General features: G+C 41.6%; 1 protein-coding gene across 1 annotated transcript in view; it reads right to left on the reverse strand.

The window, feature by feature from the left end:
• HEPHL1 (hephaestin like 1) overlaps nt 1-20,471 on the reverse strand; it is an 82,319-nt gene that overhangs the window by 13,930 nt on the left and 47,918 nt on the right. The window contains exons 12-15 of the mRNA XM_043579933.1: nt 19,234-19,447; nt 14,100-14,239; nt 10,274-10,414; nt 6,532-6,638 (exon numbers count right to left, since the gene is read on the reverse strand). Coding sequence (XP_043435868.1) covers nt 6,532-6,638; nt 10,274-10,414; nt 14,100-14,239; nt 19,234-19,447 — 602 coding nt within the window. The remainder of the gene's footprint in view (nt 1-6,531; nt 6,639-10,273; nt 10,415-14,099; nt 14,240-19,233; nt 19,448-20,471) is intronic.

Below are 20,471 nucleotides of genomic sequence, written 5' to 3' on the forward strand. Positions count from 1 at the left end.
ATTTCAGATATTTTTTATTTCTTGAGGTATTGCTATAAACTTCCTGTTAAAAACTGGTATGGCTACATTTCAAAGATTTCTTTAACCTTATAGGGTTTCCCATGTATGTAACTGTTTTCTTTTCTCTTGCTGCTTTTAAAATTCTCTCTCTATCATTACTTTTTGCCACTTTAATTATTATATGTCTTGGTGTGGACCTCCTTGGGTTAATCTTATCAGAGGCCCTCTGTGCTTCCTGGTTCAGGATGTCTGTTTCCTTTCCCAGATTAGGGAAGTTTTCAGCTATTATTTCTTCCAATAAGTTTTCTCCTCCCCTTTTTCTTCTTTGGGATCCCTAAAATGTGAATGGTATTATGCTTGATGTTGTCGCCGAGGTCCCTTAACCTATCCTCATTTTTTATTATTCTATTTTATTTATTTTATTTTTCTGCTTGATTGCTTTCCATTACCCTGTCTTCCAGATCACTAATCCATTCTTCTGCATCTTGTAATCTGCTGTTGATCCTCTGTAGTATATTTCTTTTTATTTTAGTTATTGAATTTTTCATGTCTGACTGGTTCATTTTTGTATTTTCTATCTCTTTGTTGAAGTGTTCATTGAGTTCATCCACTCTTAAGTCCAGTATCTTTATGACCATTGGTTTGAATTCTTTATTAAGCATGTTGTTTATCTCCATTTCATTTAGCTCTTTTGCTATGATTGTGTCTTATTCTTTCATTTGGGACCTATTCCTCTGTCCCTTCACGTTGTCTAACTCTCTGTGTTTCTATGTAATGGAGAGGTCAACCACATCTCCTGCTCTTGAAAATGGTGGCCTCTGTAAAAGATGTACCGTAATGCCATTGTCCTCCCGTCACCAGAACCATGTGATACAGGGATGTTTCGTATGTGAGTTGTGTGCTTCCTATTGTTGTGGCAGAGACATGTTTGCTTTCAGTGCAGTGAGCTGCAATGACCTGCTGTGGATGTACAGGGCAGGGTTTAGCCCCTAGGCTATTGAGGGGCCTGTCTGAGACTGCCATGGGCTTGCAGGTGGGCAAGGTCAATATGTCACCCTGATACCAAAACCACACAAAGACACTACCAAACCACACCAAAACAAAACAAAGTCCCAAAGCCACAGGCCAATATCTATGATGAACATAGATACCAAAATCCTCAACAACATATTAGCAAACAGAATTCAACAGTCCACTTAAAATCATTCCCCACAATCAAGCGGGATTTATTCCAGGGATACAAGGGTAATTCGATATTTGAAATCAATGTGATACATCATATTACAAGAGAAAGGATAAAAACCATATGATCATCTCAACAGATGGAGAAAAGCATTTGATAAGATACAATGTTCATTTTTGATAAAAACTCTCAACAAAGCGATTTTACGTATCTCAACATAATAAAGGTGATATATGAAAAACCCACAGCTAACATTATCCCTAATAGTGAAAAATGGAGAGTTTTCACTTAAGATCAGGAACAAAACAAAAATATCCACTCTAACCACTTCTATTCAACATAGTACCAGATCCTAGCCATAGAAATAAGGTGAGTAATCTATATATAGGAAACCTTAAAGACTCCACCAAAGAACTATTAGAACTGATAAATGAACTCAGCAAAATTGCAGAATATGAAATTAACATACAGAAATCTGTTGCATTTCTACACTAATAATGAAGTAGCAGAAAGAGAAATTGAGAAAACAATTCCATCTGCAATTGCACCAAAAAGAGTAAAATACTTAAAAATAAACCTAACTAAGGAAGTTAAGATCTGTACTCTGAAAACTATAAAACATTGACAAAAGAAACTGAATATGACACAAACAAGGGGAAAGATATTCCATGCTCGTGGGTTGGAGGAACAAATATTGTTAAAATGTCCATATTACCCAAAGCAATCTACAGATTCAGTGCAATCACTATCAAAATACCAACAGCATTTTTTACAGAACTAGAATAAATAACACTAAAATTTGTATGTAACCATGAAAGACTGCAAACTGTCAAAGCAATGTTGAAAAAGAACAAAACAGTAGGTATCAACAATACCAGATTTCATGATATGCTACAAACCTGTAGTAATAAAAATAATATGGTAATGGCACACAAATAGACACAGAGATCAATAGAACAGAATAGAGATACTTGACATAAGTCCGTGATTATACGGTCAGTTAATCTATATCAAAGGAGGCAAGAATATACAATGGGGAAAAGACAGTCTCTTCAATAACTGGTGCTGGGAAAACTGGACCGCCACATGCAAAGAATGAAACTGGGCCACTTTCTTACACCATACCCAAAAATTAACTGAAATGGATTCAAGACCTAAATGTGAGACTTGAAACCATAAAACCCCTAGAAGAAAACAGGGTAGGAATCTCTCTCTCTCTCTCTCTCTCTCTCTCTCTCTCTCTCTCCCTCTCAGTAGGAAACTCTTTGACATCAGTCTTAGCAAGTTTTTTCTAGATATGTCTCCTCAGGCAAGGGGAACAAAGGCAAAAAAATAAACAACTGAGATCACACCAAAATAAAAAGCTTTTACACAATGAATGAAACCAGTCACAAAATGGAAAGGCAACCCACTAAATGGGAGAAGATACTTGCAAATGATTTTTGAATAAGGGGTTATATTACAAATATATAAAGAACGTATACACCCCAACACCAAAAAAACAAGTAACCAAATTTAAAAATGGGCAGAGGATTTGAGTACACATTTTTCCAAAAATATATACAGATGGCCTACAGACACATAAAAAAAATGCTCAAAATCACTAGTCATCAGGGAAATGCAAATCAAAACCACAATGAGGGGCACCTGGGTGGCTCAGTCAGTTGAGACTTCTGCTCAGGTCATGATCTCATGGTTCATGGGTTCAAGCCCCAGGTCGGGCTCTGTGCTGACAGCTTGGAGCCTCCTGCCTGCTTTGGATTCTGTATCTCCCTCTCTCTGCCCCTCCCCCACTTGCACACTGTCTCTCTCTCTCTCTCTCTCTCTCTCTCAAAAATAAAATAAAAATTAAAAAAAACACACAATGAGATAACACCTTACAATAGTCAGAATGGCTAGAATCAAAAAGATAAAAAAGATAGCAATGTTGGTGAGGATGTGGAGAAAAAGGAACCCTCTTGCACTGATGGTGGGAATGTAAATTTCCATAGCCTCTGTGGAAAACAGTAAGGAAGTCCCTCAAAAACTTAAATATAGACAAACCATATGACCTAGTAATTCCACATCTAGGTAATACCCAAGGAAAATATAAACGAATTCGAAAAGATATCTGCATCCTCATATATATTGCAGTGTATTCACAATAGTTAAGATATGGAAGCAAATGAAGAGGAATACAACGGAATATGACTCAGCCTATAAAAAGAATTTGTGAGACTGTGCCATTTGTGACAATGTGGATGGCCCTAGAGGGTATTACGTTGAGTGCAATCAACAAAAGAAATTAAAATTCCATATGATTTCATTTATATGTAGAATCTAAAAAGCAAAAAAAAATGAATAAAGAAACAAAGAACAAACAAAACCAAGTTAACTCCAAACCAAGTTAAACTAGTGGTTTCCAGAGAGGCGGTGGATGGGTGGATGGGTGACATAGGTAAAGGGAATTATGAAGTACAAACTCTCAGTTCTAACATAAATAAGTCTAGGCGAAGAAAAGTACAGCATAGGAAATATTGTCAATAATATTGTAGTAATATTATATGGTGACAGATAGTGACTCACATTTATTGTGGTGAGCATTGAGTAATATACAGAAGTGTTGAATCAGTATGTTGTACCCCTGAAACTAATAGTATGTTCATTATCCTTTTAAAAAACAGTACACTGGTATAAAGTTAGAATTTAGTTTCCTCTCTGTTAAAGTGATAAAATTTTCTTGGATTATTGATATACTCTTGATAAGAGATAATAAAAGGTGTGTGTATAGTTTTCTTTTTTTACCCAGATTACATTATCTGCCTAGAAAACAGAGATTCTATCTTATCAAAATAATTTTCTGTATTTCATGTTGTCTTTATCAAGTCTTCAATTCCTTGAAAGAGCTGAGTCTTCTCTACCAGAAGAGCTAAGATATTTTTAGAACTATTTAACCTTCTGTATTTGTGTATTTAACCCTCACTATTTAACCTTGTGAAATCTGTCACTATGGTTAAGTGGATAACTATTTATTGTTTCACAGAGACCTATGATCCTCTTAACCAAGTGTTTTTAAATCTTTTGATATTTTTCAGAAACCTCCCAAAAATCAAATCCTAAATTAAGCCTTTTTGACCTTGAACCAACTTTGGGGATATCTTAAGAGGGTCCTGGGACATCTCAGAAGATTTGTTCTCTCCCCTTATTGAAAGAGAGATGTTAAAGTAATTAAGTGTATTTGATAGGTTAAATTACATGGGAAACATTGTGAAATAAGAAGTAATATTAAGCCTTTTTTATATTATATTCATATGGATATGTATTATAAATGTTCTAGAAATTGATTAAATTCCTAGAAATTTGATATACCCTAGTATAATTTTATCAGTCATAATTCCATGTATTATTTTAAAATGTATATTACAGAAATAACCAAACTTCCTTATGAATTCCATTATAATGAACTCTCATCAGATCTTTAACCATGGAAAATTTTGAAGACTTTTATCATACACAGAGAGTTATTATTTACTCTGATATTTTTGTAGGAGTGAGACTCATAGAAAAGGCCTTATCAAGTGCTCCTGACCATTGACACTTCTGTAAAACTAGATCTCAAATACACATCTCAAAGCTGAAAAAGACTTCAACACCTGATATCTGTTCCTGTAGAAATGCTAGAGATTTCCAAATCAAATTGACTAGGAAAAGAAATAGCCTACATTGTGATAAACTGCTTCCATCCAAGATGCCACACCAAAGCTGCATGCTTTAACTAAACATGAAACCCTTCCTTCTTCTCTTTCCTCCCTATACTCTGGCATTGGCCTGGAAAGATAACACCATCATCTATATCTCTCAGGCCCTTGCTAAATGGCGGGGGGAGGGGAGACAGAAACCTTTCAGACTGCTAGATTTGTCCTCAAAATCCATGATGCTAAAGACCCTGTGATCCTCCCTCCAACCAATGTTTCTTCTATTCTCAATTGACACGCCCCCACCACCACCAGTTAGGAGTGCACTTACAAAGTCCAACTTTTATGGCCAGAATATCCAGTATCCCATTTTTACCTTTCTCCAGTTGTAACTGTACTTTGCTCAGTTAAACACAAATACCTATGCAAATCATAGTACATTTTCACCCCTACATTCTTATGATTATGTAAATCAGATCTGCCCCAATCACAAAAAGATCTCGCTAAAAGTATGCATCTTTGCAAGGCCAAAGTTGTACTTGATCATATGATAGCCTTTTATTATCTTTTAGCTGAACAAGGAGGTGCCTTTGCTGTGGCCAACACCACTTGAACCTGGATAACATTTCTGGGAAGTTGAAACTCAGATACACGAAACCACTGAACAAGCCACTTGGCTTTAGAAAGTGACTCCTTCAACCTGGTCTTTCTTTGACTTATTTGATTTTGATTGGTTTGGGCCTTGGAGACCATGGTTCCAAAGTGCACACCAGATATGGGGGATTATTCTGCTTACAATAATCACAGTCGTCTCCCTGGTGCACTGTATTCCTTCAAAAGCTTGAAATGCATTTTCATAGCTGCTAAACAAGCAAATGATCTCACTAAGACTAGAACGCAGAAAAAGAATGAAGAAAATGACCAATTTAAGAAATGTGAACCTAAAGCTGTGTCCTATAAATACCACAGAGATTCAACAAAAAGCATTATGACCTGTGAATACCACACAGAAGATGAACAAAAATTGTGGGAGCTTCAGAGCAGTAGCTGGGAGAGGTGCTAATGCCTTAAATTTTTATCACATCTCTCAATTAAGATGAGAGTCTGATCAAAAGGGGGGAATTGTTAAAGAGAGAGGGAGAGAGAGAGAGACAACAGGTCCAAAGTAGAGTCACTTGTGCTAGGCCCACATCACCAAACTAAGGCTTAATTCCTAGGTTAACTAAAGTTTCAATCTCTCCCAGGAGCAGAATCTTAAACTAGTCAATCTGGAATTACCTGATTAGCAGTAGTGAGACCCCTGCTATTCCTCAAAGGAAGGTGACCTTGCCACAATCTCCTTTCTGCCGGCAACTTCCTTGTTTTGGCTCCTTCTGCCTGTAAAAGTCTCTCATTTTTGTACACTTCTTCAAACATCCTTTCTATCTGCTAGATGGGACGCTGCCCATGAATTGTTGAATAAAGCTAATTAGATCTTTAAAATTTATTCAGTTGAATTTTGTTTTCTTAATACTATTCAACTCAACCATAGACAATGTTCACAAATGTGCATGGCCATAGTTTGAGATCCCTGCTGTTGGCCATTACACATATACCCACCAGAGTTGTGATAACTTGAATAATTGGTTTAAAGTCATATCACTTTAAGCATTTTGGTTGCCCCCTTCATCTTACCTTCACAAAGTTTGCTGTTGAATAGTAAACCCACGGAATACAATTTGGGTCATTTGGTCCCGGACCAGACCTTTTAGGGACATTCCACCTGTAAGTTTTTATTTCTCCTGAAACAAATGAGAAGTAATAGAAAGAATTTACTAGTGTTACTTCTGTTCCAGATGTTTTACCTAAAGAAATAACAAACAGATCTTTATGTACTTTGGTTAATATTTATTACTGGGGAGAATTACTCATTCATTAGAAATGCTCCAATTAAACTCACATCTTGAGTTTCTCTATTCTCAAAATGGCAGATTTTTCATTTCAGACTATAGCTTTCTTTCTAATTTGCCCTATATATTATCAACTGATGGTTATTCAAGGCATAAAGACTTATTTTATTTTTCACTGTTTTTTCTCCTCAAATTCCATATCTCCCTCACAAGAGCTATGCTTGAGCACACTTGAGTTACTGTAGGACTCAGCCTTGATTTCTGATTGAATCACCAGGGAGCTTTGTAAACTCTTAACTGCTGAGATCTCATTACAAACCAATGAAATTAGAGTATCCGGGGCCTAGGACAAGGGCATCAGTATTTTTTTTAAAGATTCTCAGGTGATTCTAATGTGCAGATAAGCAGGACCTATTTAGAACCAGAGAGAATCAGAGAGACTTAGTTCCAAGTCTCAACCCTATCACTTCCTATTTATCTAACCTTTGGCAAGCTACTTGACTTCACTGACCTTTAGTCTCCTTATTTGTAAAGTGGGTTAGTCATCCATTTTTCAGATTGTTGTGAAGGTTAAATAAAATTAAATACCTAGGTTAGTGTCTCACATTGAAGGCAGTTAATAAATGTTTATTTGTATGTATACTAATAACAAACATATGCCAGGGACTACATCTATGCATCCCCTGTGGCTGACCCAGAGCCTTGCAGAGAAGTAATAAATAAACTCACATAAATTAGCAAGATAATCACATTGTAAATGTCTCAAATAAAAACGACATTTAAATCATTATCTCCTTTTGAACTATCTAGGTCCCATCCCCACCCCATCAGTACATACAACCTATAGCTGAATGTGAGCCACAAGGTTAAACAAAAATTATGCTTACATGAAACTGCTCCATATTTGCAAATACACCAGTAGGTTAGCAATATAATTTTAGGTCTGGTTTCCATTACCTTTCATAATAGCCCCCCTGCATTGTTAATTGTAAGATAAACAGCTGATATTTAGCTTCCTAAATGCAAATAGCTAAGGGGTGGTGTTATTAAAGTTGGAATGATTCATTGTTCGCCCCAGTGGGGGGTGCAGCTCCAAACAAAAAGAGGATGTTCTGTGCATGTTTGCTGAGTGGCATCTTGAAGAAGAAGGAGGAGGAGAAATCTGAGAGGGGGCTGCTTACTTTTCTTAAGGCACTAGTTTGCTTTCCTTATCTCAGGCATGCCTAGAATAACCATTCTTCTCCAATTTGCCTGGATTTCGTGCACCAAATTAGTTTCTTGCTCCTACCCCTAATCTCTGGACTCTCCCAAGACTTTCAGGCTTGTCAGAGACCCTTATAGAATCAGAGAGGGATCCTTATAGGGATTCTCCCCTCAGAGTTTCAGTGAGAAAAATCCTTCTCTGCCATGTTCTAATCATTCTTCTCTCTAACCCCATAAGGATGGTTAGAAGGATGCTTAGAAGTCTAGTCAGCACAGAAGAGCTATGTCCCTTACTAGTCCTCACCATTAGGGCACAGCAGCCTGTGAGGGCTCACCCAGCAGGCCCAACAGCCCTATCAGACTGCCTACCCATGCCTGATTGGCACTTTTCTTCCTCCCTCCTGAGTTGCTTTTAACCATCAAAAATGAGTAATTTTAACCGCTTTTTTGACCCATTTAAAACCATTTCCCTCAGGGGTGCTTGGGTGGCTCAGTTGGCATTTGACTTTAGCTCAGGTCATGATCTCACAGTTCTTGGGTTCGAGCGCCACATCGGGCTCTGTGCTGAAAGCTCAGAGACTGCTTGGGATAATCGCTGTCTCCTCTCTCTCTGCCCTTCCCCCACTCGCACTTTCTCTCTCTCTCAAAATAAATAAACTTAACATAAATAAATAAATAAATAAATAAATAAATAAATAAATAAAATAAAACAATTGCCCTCTTCATAAAAGCAAGACATCCATTACAGAAAATGAAGAAAGTACAAACACTGTGAAGAAATAGAAAAGAGTATCACCCTATTACTTAAAATACTACCCAAAATGTACAACCATTATTAACATTTTGGCTTATTTCCTTTTTAACCTTTTTTCCATGCTTGTATTTTGCTTAATATGATACCACAGGTTTTTCTCATGTCATTAAAACCTTCACATCCATTTAATGGCTGTGTAATAGTTCACTGTAAGGGGATTCCAAAATTTAAGTATCTCCCTATAGATAGACATTTAGAACATTCATGAGAGACTTCCTAAAGCAGTAAAACACAGGCTCCTGAATTGGGGAGTCGGGTGGGGTGCGGAGAGGCAGGAGAGTTTGGGATTGTGTCCAGTGAAGATTTCCTCCCCCCAACCCCATCCATGTAAGAGTATCTTGCTAACGTCTTCTGGTGATGCGTTAAGAGTGTTTTCTTTTCTTCCTTCTATGCATCTTTAATTTTTTCCAAGGCTTATATGACTTTTATTGTAATTACTATAGTATTTCGTATTATTCTTATATATACATAAGTAAAGTGGCATATAATTCCCCTGTAATTACACCTATGATTGCTTTCAATTTCATAACTGAAGGTCACAGAGGCTCTTAACATTTACTACAACCACATTCCAACTGTGTAAATGTATGGTTCTTTTAATTATGAGATCTTCTCTCCCTTCAATGCATATTTTAAAACTCAACTGGAGTTCTACCTATTTTATAAGGCTTTCTCTAATTACTCCTTTCTTTATTTTCTCTGAATCAATCAATCGATCTTCATGGATTTTTCTTCTCTGAAATTTTTATAAACACTCCCAGATACATTCTTGAAACTCTCCACCAGTTAGAATTTCATTATGTATAGTCTGCATTACTACTGAAATAATTCATCTTGCTTGTCTTCTTTTTCTTCCAAACTCATTTTAAGCATCGCAAAAGAAATATAGCGCATAGGTTAAGCGCATAGGTTCTGAAATCCAACAGATTGAGGTCCTGCCATTACTAATATACGACCTGGTCAAGCTCACCCCTCTGTGTTTTAGTCATCTGTTAAGTGGACGTGACAATAGCGTATTTCCTCAGTTATAGAATGAGCATTTTTCACATTTTCACATAACTGAAATCAAGATGCATCTTCAAATCAGTGGCACGTTAAAGTTTAATTGGCAGTGTGTTTTTTTCTTTTTTTTAGTAACAGATAAAATAATGATGGATATTACAACCAATGGTATCAGAGTCCATGACATATGTTAGTGTCTACCTTGCTAGAACATGAGATTATTAGCTTTTTTAAAAAAATATATAAGGCACAGCACCTGGCCAAAGATGAACATTCAATACGTGTTAGCTATTATTATGTCTTACTACACTTTTAGGTCCCAAATAGAGCCCTAGAAACACCATAACCACTTGGTCATTAGATGAATGATGATCTCATATTGGGAGTGACTAGGTGATGGCTGGAACATATTGACACTAACATGAACTTTCCACGACCCTTCAAAGATCAGAAGAGAGTTGAGTCCAGTGTCCTTATCAGCATGGAGCAGATGTCTGGTGTAACTTACCTGGCTTTGTGATGGGCACTTGGAGTTGCTTCCCACTATCCATGTCTTCAATACCATGGGCTGAGATGGAGTAGGGCCGCTTAGCTTTGTTCTTAAATATGACCAGGATGGAGTCACCCACCTCGGCATGAACCATCGGGCCTAAAGGCAAAACACAGGCCTGTGTGCATTATCGGTGTTCTTTTCAACACTGATGTAATATAAATGTAGATGGCATTTGGCAAAATAAAACAAAGGTTACCTTCTTCATTAGTGCACTTCCTTTGGAGGGCAATATACGTAACATTAAATACTCAAGTAGTATTTGGCAATTGGACCAACCTGGGTTCAAATCCTGCTTCCTTCACTTATTAGAGAGGTCTTGGGAAAGTCAAGTAACCTGCCTGACTCTCAATTTCCTCACCTACGAAATGGGTTTAATAACACCTATCGTAAGGATTAAATAAGATAATGTATGTAAAGCGCTTATCTCAGTGCACTGAAACACAGTAAGTACTCAATAAATAAATGCTGCCAATTTTACTACTGCTGAGACATAATCTCCAGGAAAAGCCATATCCACATGATATGGTGGCTTTCCAGTTGTATGTAAGCTTTGGTAAGTCTGAAATCGCTCATTGTCTGGTAAATGGATATATTAATAATCATCACCATCATGAGGGTCCAAAGAAATATTGTGTATAAAAGGGATTTGAAAGACAAGAGCAAAACTAAAACATCCACGTGCTGATTTATGATCAATACAGTGATTTCATTAATGCACGTCCAGTGCTCTGTCCCAGCGTTTGGATACCTTGAGGAGATGTGTGCTCCTCAGCACTCATGCACACACATTTCTGTGAGAAGCAACCCTCCTGTGTGCCACTGGGAATCGGCCCACACCCTGCTGGACCAGCATGACCGTGGGATAGCCCTCGCCCATGCCGGGTGCCCCTCACCGCTCCGCGCCTCAACAGTGGCACAAATGCAGCTTGCTCAGTGCAGGCGCCCCCCTGACAGAGCACCAGACACACCGGGGTCATGTGACACTGCTTCGAGAAGGATGGAACAGACTCCCATTTGGGAGTCACCTTAGACCTGGTCCTATGGTCCTGAGGGATTTATTTGCATTCTTGGGTGCCCATGGCAGTCCACATCATAGAAAGACACATTCATGGTAGGGAGTCTGAATATACCCATCCAGTCTTTACTGATGGTCACAATTGCTTTTCTGACAAAGGCCACTGAAGTGTTAAATCAGCCTAAAATTTGTTGGACTGGGGTGCCTGGACGACTCAGTCAGGTAAGCCTCCAACTTCCACTCAGCTCATAATCTCGTGGTCTGTGGGTTCAAGCCGCACGTTGGGCTCTGCTGACAGCTCGGAGCCTGGAGCCTGTTTCAGATTCTGTGTCTCCCTCTCTCTCTGCCCCTCTCCCGTTCATGCACTCTCCCCTCGCTCTCTCTCTCTCTCAAAAATAAATAAACATTAAAAAAAAATTTAAATCAAATTTGTTGGGCTATTATGATCTTTGGAGGGAAATACTGAGTATGAATCAGGAAGTGTATGGAAAAACGCTCTTTTATTTTTATGATAGAGCTAGAAAAGAATGCATGGTTTTTTTTGGGTTTTTTTGTTTTTTTTTTGTTTTTTTTTAATTTTTTTTAACGTTTATTTATTTTTGAGACAGAGAGAGACAGAGCATGAATGGGGGAGGGTCAGAGAGAGAGGGAGACACAGAATCTGAAACAGGCTCCAGGCTCTGAGCTGTCAGCACAGAGCCGGATGCGGGGCTCGAACTCACGGACCCCGAGATCGTGACCTGAGCCGAAGTCGACGCTTAACCGACTGAGCCACCCAGGCGCCCCTGTTTTTTTTTTTTTTTTAATTTTTTTTTTTTTCAACGTTTATTTACTTTTGGGACAGAGAGAGACAGAGCATGAACGGGGGAGGGGCAGAGAGAGAGGCAGACACAGAATCGGAAACAGGCTCCAGGCTCCGAGCCATCAGCCCAGAGCCCGACGCGGGGCTCGAACTCACGGACTGCGAGATCGTGACCTGGCTGAAGTCGGACGCTTAACCGACTGCGCCACCCAGGCGCCCCAAGAATGCATGTTTTTAAACAGCATACTTGGGCATAGTTACAGATAGGTGCACGTGCATGCATGTACTAAAATCCTTATTTGTGACTCATTGCCACTTCAATTGCACCTGCTTTGCTGTACTGGTAAGGGTGAATGTCTTCTGATTCGGGGCCTGATAGGTCCCAGGGAGTGGTAAGGAGCAAAGGTGTGCCTGTTGCCTGCCCTGTGCCCTTTGGAACTTCAGGAGCACAGGCCTGTCCCTGAAAAATGCAGAAAATGAGTGGATGGGCCTTGTGCTCTCCTGAGGGGAAGTACCACTGGGCTTACCTCTGACGGAGTCCCTCCTTTGTGCCATTTTACTGAGTAGACCCAAACCGGGGCTTTTTGAGGGGCAAACCACCCCACCCTTGGCGGGACCAGCACCTTTTTTTCTGGAGTTCATATGACAAACACAGCTCAAAAGAAGGAATGTTCCCACTGGGTTGACTCTTTTAGTGTGATAAGCTTGCATGTCAATGCAGGGAGGGTGCAGGGAAGGTGGATGGGGCATCTAATAATTTATCAAGCTAGCTGTCCTGGTGCCTTTTCTAATACTAAGAAGCACTGTGTAAACTCATATTATTTATACAAGTCACCTTGTGCATTTAAATATGGGAACAGAGGGGCGCTTGGGTGGCTCAGTTGGTTAAGCATCCAACTTCAGCTCAGGTGGTGATCTCGAGGTGCCCTGTGTCGGGCCCTGTGCCGACAGCTCGGAGCCTGGAGCCTGCTTCGGATTCTGTGTCTCCCTCTCTTTCTGCCCCTCCCCCACTTGTGCTCTCTCTCTCTCTCTCTCTCTCTCTTGAAAATAAACATTAAAAAGATTTTTAAATAAAAAAATAAAAATGAGAACGGAAAAAAAAAGGGGAAGGGATTTCAGAAAGTCATCTAGATTAGCCTTCTGCCTAAAGATCTCATATTCATGACGGGGTCAGGTTTGGTGACTCCCAGGTGGAAGTGGGGAAGGAAAGCAAGGAAGGAAGAGCTTATCTGATCCCCAGGTCAGGCAGCCCAGGGCATCAGACAGGCACAGTAGGTGCTGAGATGGCCACATTCAGGGCCTCCTAAGCTTAAACCAGGCCTTCTACCTTTAGCACTCCTCTTATGCAAGGAGTTTCTCATTGGCTTGAATTATTTTCTTAATGTTTATTTATTTATTTTGAGAAAGAGAGAGGGAGAGAGAGAATCCCAAGTAGGCCCCGTGCTGCCAGCACAGAGCCTGACGCAGGGTTTGATCCCACAAACCATGAGATCATGACCTGAGCTGAGATCAAGAGTCAGACACTCAAATGACTGAGCCACCCAGGCGCCCTTTGCTGGAGTTGTTTTTATGGTGTGTTCGTATGGCCCTGTGCATAGATGATCCAGGCCCTTGAAGAAGCTATGCAAATACTCTGCTTGCTCATCTGAGGCATCACATTATTCCGATTAAAATGTCCTGGCTCAGCAGAGGGATGGGAAAGGAATTTCAGGGCAACAGATGCTGGTTAGACTGTTGACGATATGGACTCGTGTTTGCGTGTTATCTGGTTGACTCTCCTTTGAATGAGCTGAGTACAGAGCATGCTCCCTGACAATGGGAGGGCAGGGAGATGTCACACTTGGGTGAATGCACTCAGGCCACTCTGTCCCTGCTGTCCCTTCTCAGGTCTAAGTGTGACAGTGTATGTGTACATGTTCACGTGCCGTGGGGCTGGCAGCGTATGGCTGCGATCTGTGTCATACCCAGCAGTTCCAAGTGCTTCTCTCGTGGCGGCCGGGCCTTGATCTCCACAAATTCCCCATCGGTGTATTCTCTGTAAACCACTTTCTTGTACTGAGAGCCAATCCAGTTTTCGGTGTGGTTCATAAATATATCTCCATGTCTATAAATCAGAAGCAGCAGAAATTAAAGTTGTCAGGAGGGAGAAAAACCTTGGGTGCTCCTGAGTGATTCAGGGGTACTCGGGAGCACAGTTTCCCATACCTGGCTGCCATCAGAATCTCCCAGTGGAGCTCAACTTTTGCACCAGGCTCTCTGGGAGTGGAGCCAGGAATCTGCATTTGAAAGCACCGTAGGGGGTTCTGACTGGGGCAGGCCAGCGCTGGCCCAGGTCTTACTTCTTGGGAACCATTGTTCCAAAGGGTGCTGAATGGGGGCCAGCCTTAGTTGGAGACTCCTAAGGGCCCCTTGAGGTGGTACTCCTCTTCCTGGGACTAGCCAAGCTCACACACATGCATGTGTATGCACACATGCACATGCTCACACTCTACTACCCTGAATTCCTTCAGATTCCATTTATATCATTCCATACCTTATTCTACTTTTCCACCTTAAAGATCTCGAGAAAGACTCTGGGTTGTATATTGTGCACATACTCATATACAAATATAGGCATAGTTGATTCTTGGTGTTCACAGGAGTCATGTTCTAGAAAGCCACCTTGAATACCGAAATAATGAACGCTAAACCATTGTCCCTAGGGGAAACATAAGGTTAGGTTTTGCAGGTGTTCAGAATGAATTGCCCCAAGACGTGCCACTTTGGCATGTGGATTATGTTGACTTGAAGGCAATCAAGACCCAAAAGATGCAGGAAAAAGCTCTGACTTTCCCTCTAACTGCCCAGAAGAATTTAGGTAGAGGACCCACTCCAGGAAGGGGCTATTACAGAAGGTAACTATCTTATAATATGAACTAGGGGTGGGAGACAGAGAGGAATTTAGCAAAGTCTGTTAAAATTCTTCTCTCTGTCCCATTGTTTCTGAGTGTCCCAGTCAACATTTGTTTACCTAACATGTACTCTTTTTCATCTTCCTATGAATTGCTTTCCTTCTCTTTGAAGTCCCAGACCCCTACTTCCTTCTCCTTCCTTCAGAATGACATATATATCTCCTTTGGCCTCACTGTCTTTGGAGTCTCTCATGTCTATGTGGATTCTCCCTATGTAAGTAAATTTGATTCTCTCCTGTTCATCTGTCTCATGTCAATTTAATTTTTAGGCCAGCCAGAAGAATTTGAACGGTAGAGGAAAATCCACCTCGCCGGCAAAAAAGTTTCTTCAGACCTCTGGTCCCAATACTTTCATCAACAGATTGATAAATACCCTTGTTCTATGTGTGCTTCTGTTTCAAGACATCTTATTTAATATATACTGCTGATTCATTAACTTTGAACTCATGGCCACTAGCACTATAAGTCACACCTGAAGGCAGCTTATCTAACACATGTATTTCCTCTGTAAGACACATCGCAGCCTTCTTGCACTTACCCTGGGGGCCATTTTAAACAGCTAAGTCACCAACGAAAAGCACACACACACACACACACACACACAGGCACTAAATAGACCACAAAGAGGATGCTTGTTTACAGTGTGAAAGTTGAAACAAGACAGTGAAGACAGAGGGATGTTTTGTTTGTTTGACCTCAGCTGGAAATGTGCGCATTGGGAGACACAAACTCTTTGCTGCTTTATGCATACCTATGAAGGACCACAACAGCACCACAAAAATTGGTTTGGGTGTTACAAATCAATTTCAGTGACTAGGCAAATTTACAAATAGGGAATCTGCAAACAATGAGGATCAACCATATATTTAATCCATCACCAAGATACATCATCACAAAAAGACAGAAAAAAAATCTATCAGTTTTAGCTACAAAATAGAGTATGTCTCCCATCCTTCCATTTCCCTCTATTAAACTACCTGCACTCCAACCTAAGCCCACTAGGTCACTTACCCGTATTAACTGGACTTGTTCTTAATCACTCTCCCTGCCACCCACGCTTCCCCCTTCCCTCCATCCTCTACTCTACACGCAGAGTGACCCTAACCTATAAATTCCACCAAGTGAGTCCTTGTGGAAAACCTGATGATGGCTTCCCACTGCCAAATTCCTCAAATTAGCTCTCACACCCCTTTGCTGTCTGCCTCTGCCAACCTCTCAGGCCTCGTTTCTCGTCACTGGCACCCACGCACTCTACACTCTGGTCATCCTAAACATTGTCTCTTGAGCTCCACATGCCCTCCCCACCTCCGGGCCTTCCACGGGTTATTCCCTGTGCCAAGAACACTCTTGCCACCTCTTTGACTGGCCTATTCCTCAAGTCCCAGGACAAAGACTACTCCCTCCTTGACCACCTCTCTCCCTCTCTCCCCCAGGGGGGGCCATGTGCGCCTGCCGTGAGCTCCCCCTGTGCCCTGCACTTCTCCTCTCACAGTGATTGCCTCACTCAGGATGCTTGTTCTAACGTCTGCCCCACGAACCATGAAGTCTGTATGGGGAAGGACCTGGCCTGCCCTTATCAGCACTGTTTCACTCGTACTTTGTACAATGCCTAGCACACAGCAGGTACTTAACAAAGGCACCTATATCTTTGACCTAGACCATATGCTTTCCGAGGCAAGAGAATTTTTCTCCTACTTTTATTTTCCAGAAGTCCTAATAACACACGTGGTAGTGACAGAAATGCCTCTGGAGCCATAGCTTTACTGTTTCTCGGCTTTCCTCTTCTGCGGAGTGGGATGATAATAAGGCATTCGTCTCCCAGATTGCTGTGAGGATTATATGGGTTAGGATCTGTAAAGCGCTATGCCAGACACATACTGAGCACCGGGGAAGCGCATGCTCTATCACCATCTTTCTGGGAAGTCATGTGACATGCTGGGCCAAAGCTGAGCAAATGGGTCAAGTATACCCTAAGGGTCTTTATCAGTTAGGGTTTGTAAAAACCCTAGCAAATGCCTGGCACATGGCGGGTGCTCAAGAAATGGCAGTCACTATCTCAAGTCCCAGGGTGGTTAAATTAAATGCGTATCAGTCCACAAGCTCACGAGTACTGGGAATACAAGGTTTTTTCTCTATAACAACTTAATCTCTGTTTTCGAATTCTCTCCCACTGCACAAACCCTGGCATTGTGCTGATGGTCCCATTGGTTGCTTTTCTGGGATCCCGAGGGCTTCTCAGTGCGTTCTTAGGAAGCTCTGGGAAAGATACCTGGGGCAGAGGGTCTGGGCTAAGCCGGACAATAAATGTCTCGGGGATAACCCATACTGAGAGGTGGTTTGAAAGCTGGGTGTCTCCATGCCATGGCTTTGGCTCAACGAGCAGAGGCATAACAACTGGGGGGCAGAAAGGACGTTTGTCCCTGGGCTTCGATCCGCAGGGGTGCCACAAGCGTGCCACGACAGGAACCGGTCATTTCAATGTCTACTGAATTTTTATCTACAGATCTGTTGTACTTTGAATATGTGAACATGCTCTCAATCGGCTTTGTTTTTAGTGATTTATGGGCAATATCCAGAGTGGCAGGGCAGGGTACAGACACACCCGACACGCTTTATCTCTCTACGTCACCTGGAGACAATCCTGGAAGACTGAGACTAGAGCTTCCTGCCAGCCCAGAGAGATGGGGTCTGAAGACACAAATTACACGGAGTCTCAAGAAAGTCATGGAAGACGAAGAGTATAAGGGCTAAGAATATACACGCAATATACATACAACAGAGTTATCATACAACTATTTCTTCAGTTATAGCAGCCTTTTAGTAAAAATAATCACTTTAGAAAAGGCTGAATTATGATTCATTTCATTTTCCAGTGCACCAGTATTAGTCTTTAGCTTGTATTGGCGGCACTGGCTTTGCAGGAGAGGAGTGTCTGGTTTAATAAGTGGGTTGGTGAGTCATGGAATACATTTTAAACCGCCCTGTCCCTGAGGCAAATCTTTTTTAAGTGGAAGAGGCATTTTGTTTCTTCATTTATCCATGAGGTGATGCTGTTATACTCTCTTTTCCGGGTGTCTAAACCCTCAAAACAGGCCAACAAGTAAGACGAGAAAAAAGACATGTTAAGATTAGGAACATTTGGGCATAGAGGAGTCCGTGTGTGACACGACTAAAGAGAATTAGTATGGGGGAGGGGGTCTGATAATAAACAACAAAGAGGAACAAAGACATGGAAATTAACATGCTTGGTGGTGAGAACACAGATTTGTCTTTGTTCAATTCCAGTGTCAATGACTAGGGGTTAGTCTTACCTCTGTGCACTGAGTCTCCTGGTGTGTATATGGGGACAGGGAATAAATAACCTAAGCAGCAAGTTGTTTAGTGGAGGGTATGAACTTTGGGGTGGAGTCTGCAGGTCAGTGCCCAGCAGATGACTCTACACCTTGCATGACTCCACCCCAGTACATCCCAGTGGAAGTGAAGGATACTTAGGGTGGGTGGGGAGCCAGGGCTCACAGCCTTGCGGACTCTTTGGTGTTCGGCTTCGGCAGACAGTGCTCTCACGGGAGGGTCAGTCTTGGGGACCTTCTGGGTACAGGGCCTAGTAGAGAGACCAGCTCCTCCCTCCCCCAGTTCCAGGATCTCTGCCAAGGCAATGCCTCCGACCCACTCCCCATCCAGATGGATGCTCTTTCCCCACGCTCCTCAATCTAGAGCAGCCCATCTGCTCACCCCAGGGCGCACCCGCCTCTGCCTCCCTCCCTCCCTCCCTCCCATTTCGTCTTCACAGTCCCACGTCACTGGGATCTGCCTCTTTCCCTAAGGCCTTCTTTCACTCTAGGCGCTCTCTCAAAGGCACATGCATTCTTGGGACAGCCACGCTTGCAACCGGCACCGCACCGCACCGTGGGTGGGGATGCGCGGAGCCTGCGGGGGTGGGGATGGGGGTGCAAATGACTTCCTTCAGACTCCCCTCCCGGGATGAGGCCCTGGCAGCTTCCCTCCTCTTTTGTGCCCCTAGTAAAAGCCGCTGTCTGCCAAAATAGTGCAGACAGAAGCAGGGCGTGTTCAGGTTTTCACATTTGCTAAACGTCCACAGAGTGTGTGCAATCCCACCCAAGAGACTTGACGGCTTCGCCCGTGGTACCTTTCCCCTCCTGCGTCCAAGTGCTGCTTTTCGAACTCCCAGTTTTTGTTAGGGGCATAATCCCATTCTACCTCTTCAGCGGCGATGTAAAAGGTTCTTATCATCCCGTACGGCTGCTCAGAAGGGTCCTTGTTGCCACAGCTGTTGACCTCATATATCTGATTCATGCCTCTCACGAAGTGGTGCAAGGTGGAGCAAAACACCCTGAAAATACCTGAAACAGAAATCGCTTGGCGTTGTGTGCGACGCTCCATGCTTTCGATTTCGGTTCGCTCACAAGCTACAGCATTTTATTCCCAAATAAATAAATGGTAAGGTGGATTCTTCAAATATCAATTTTATATGGTATTTTAAAGCCAGACTCCAAGGGGGAATAAAGTACGTTGAATATATTTACTTACCAGGGGAAAGATACCATCTGAAATTCATTGGTAATGGAAAATTAAAACTTGCAAAGTTGCTACCGAGAAATGATTTCTCTGGGTCTTCCCTATTGTATACACCTGTTAGAAGATAGTTGCCCCTGGAAAATCACTGATGGGTACGATTATCTTAGCCTGGTCCAGTTTAAAATGAACTAATGACCTGTATCATTCATATTCTAAACAAAGTTCAAATAGGGGCACATTTCTGAAATCATGTATTATGCCCTAAAATATTTCATAAACTATATACAGTGCAATATACAGGTAAGGTACTATTATTAAAGCCAGGTGTATTATTACTTCGTTGGGCCTTTGAGCAAAGGAGGTTCTCATTACCAATGGCAGGTCTACATTATGCCAGACGAAAAGAAAAAAAAAATCAGCCAGATTGCCCTACAGGATGCCAACAAGCATGTCTGAGAATTATGTAACTTTATAAACTGAATTTTCTAGATTGGCATCAGGTAGATACATCTTAATTGAACTCACCATAAAATCATATGAGACAAAAATATTGGAAGATATTAACTGTCAGTGGGATTGCTGCATCAATAAACCTTCCCTTCCTTTGGTAGACGCTGTTCTTAGAGGCGAGTGATCAGGGATTAGTTTCATTAATTACCCCTTGAGGATGATCAAAACCCATTGGTTCAGTGGGTACTCAAGCCCCCCAGCACTGACGAGGACCTCATGAGGAAGGGTCTTTGGGAAACCACACAGAAGACGCTCTGAAGGTAGACATGGGAAGAGCTCCCTCTGCACGTGTTGTTTGGCAGGCAGCCTGCTATTCATGTGTTCATTATGTTCTTCACT

Source organism: Prionailurus bengalensis, chromosome D1 (assembly GCF_016509475.1).
Source record: "Prionailurus bengalensis isolate Pbe53 chromosome D1, Fcat_Pben_1.1_paternal_pri, whole genome shotgun sequence".
Classification (NCBI taxonomy): domain Eukaryota; kingdom Metazoa; phylum Chordata; class Mammalia; order Carnivora; family Felidae; genus Prionailurus; species Prionailurus bengalensis.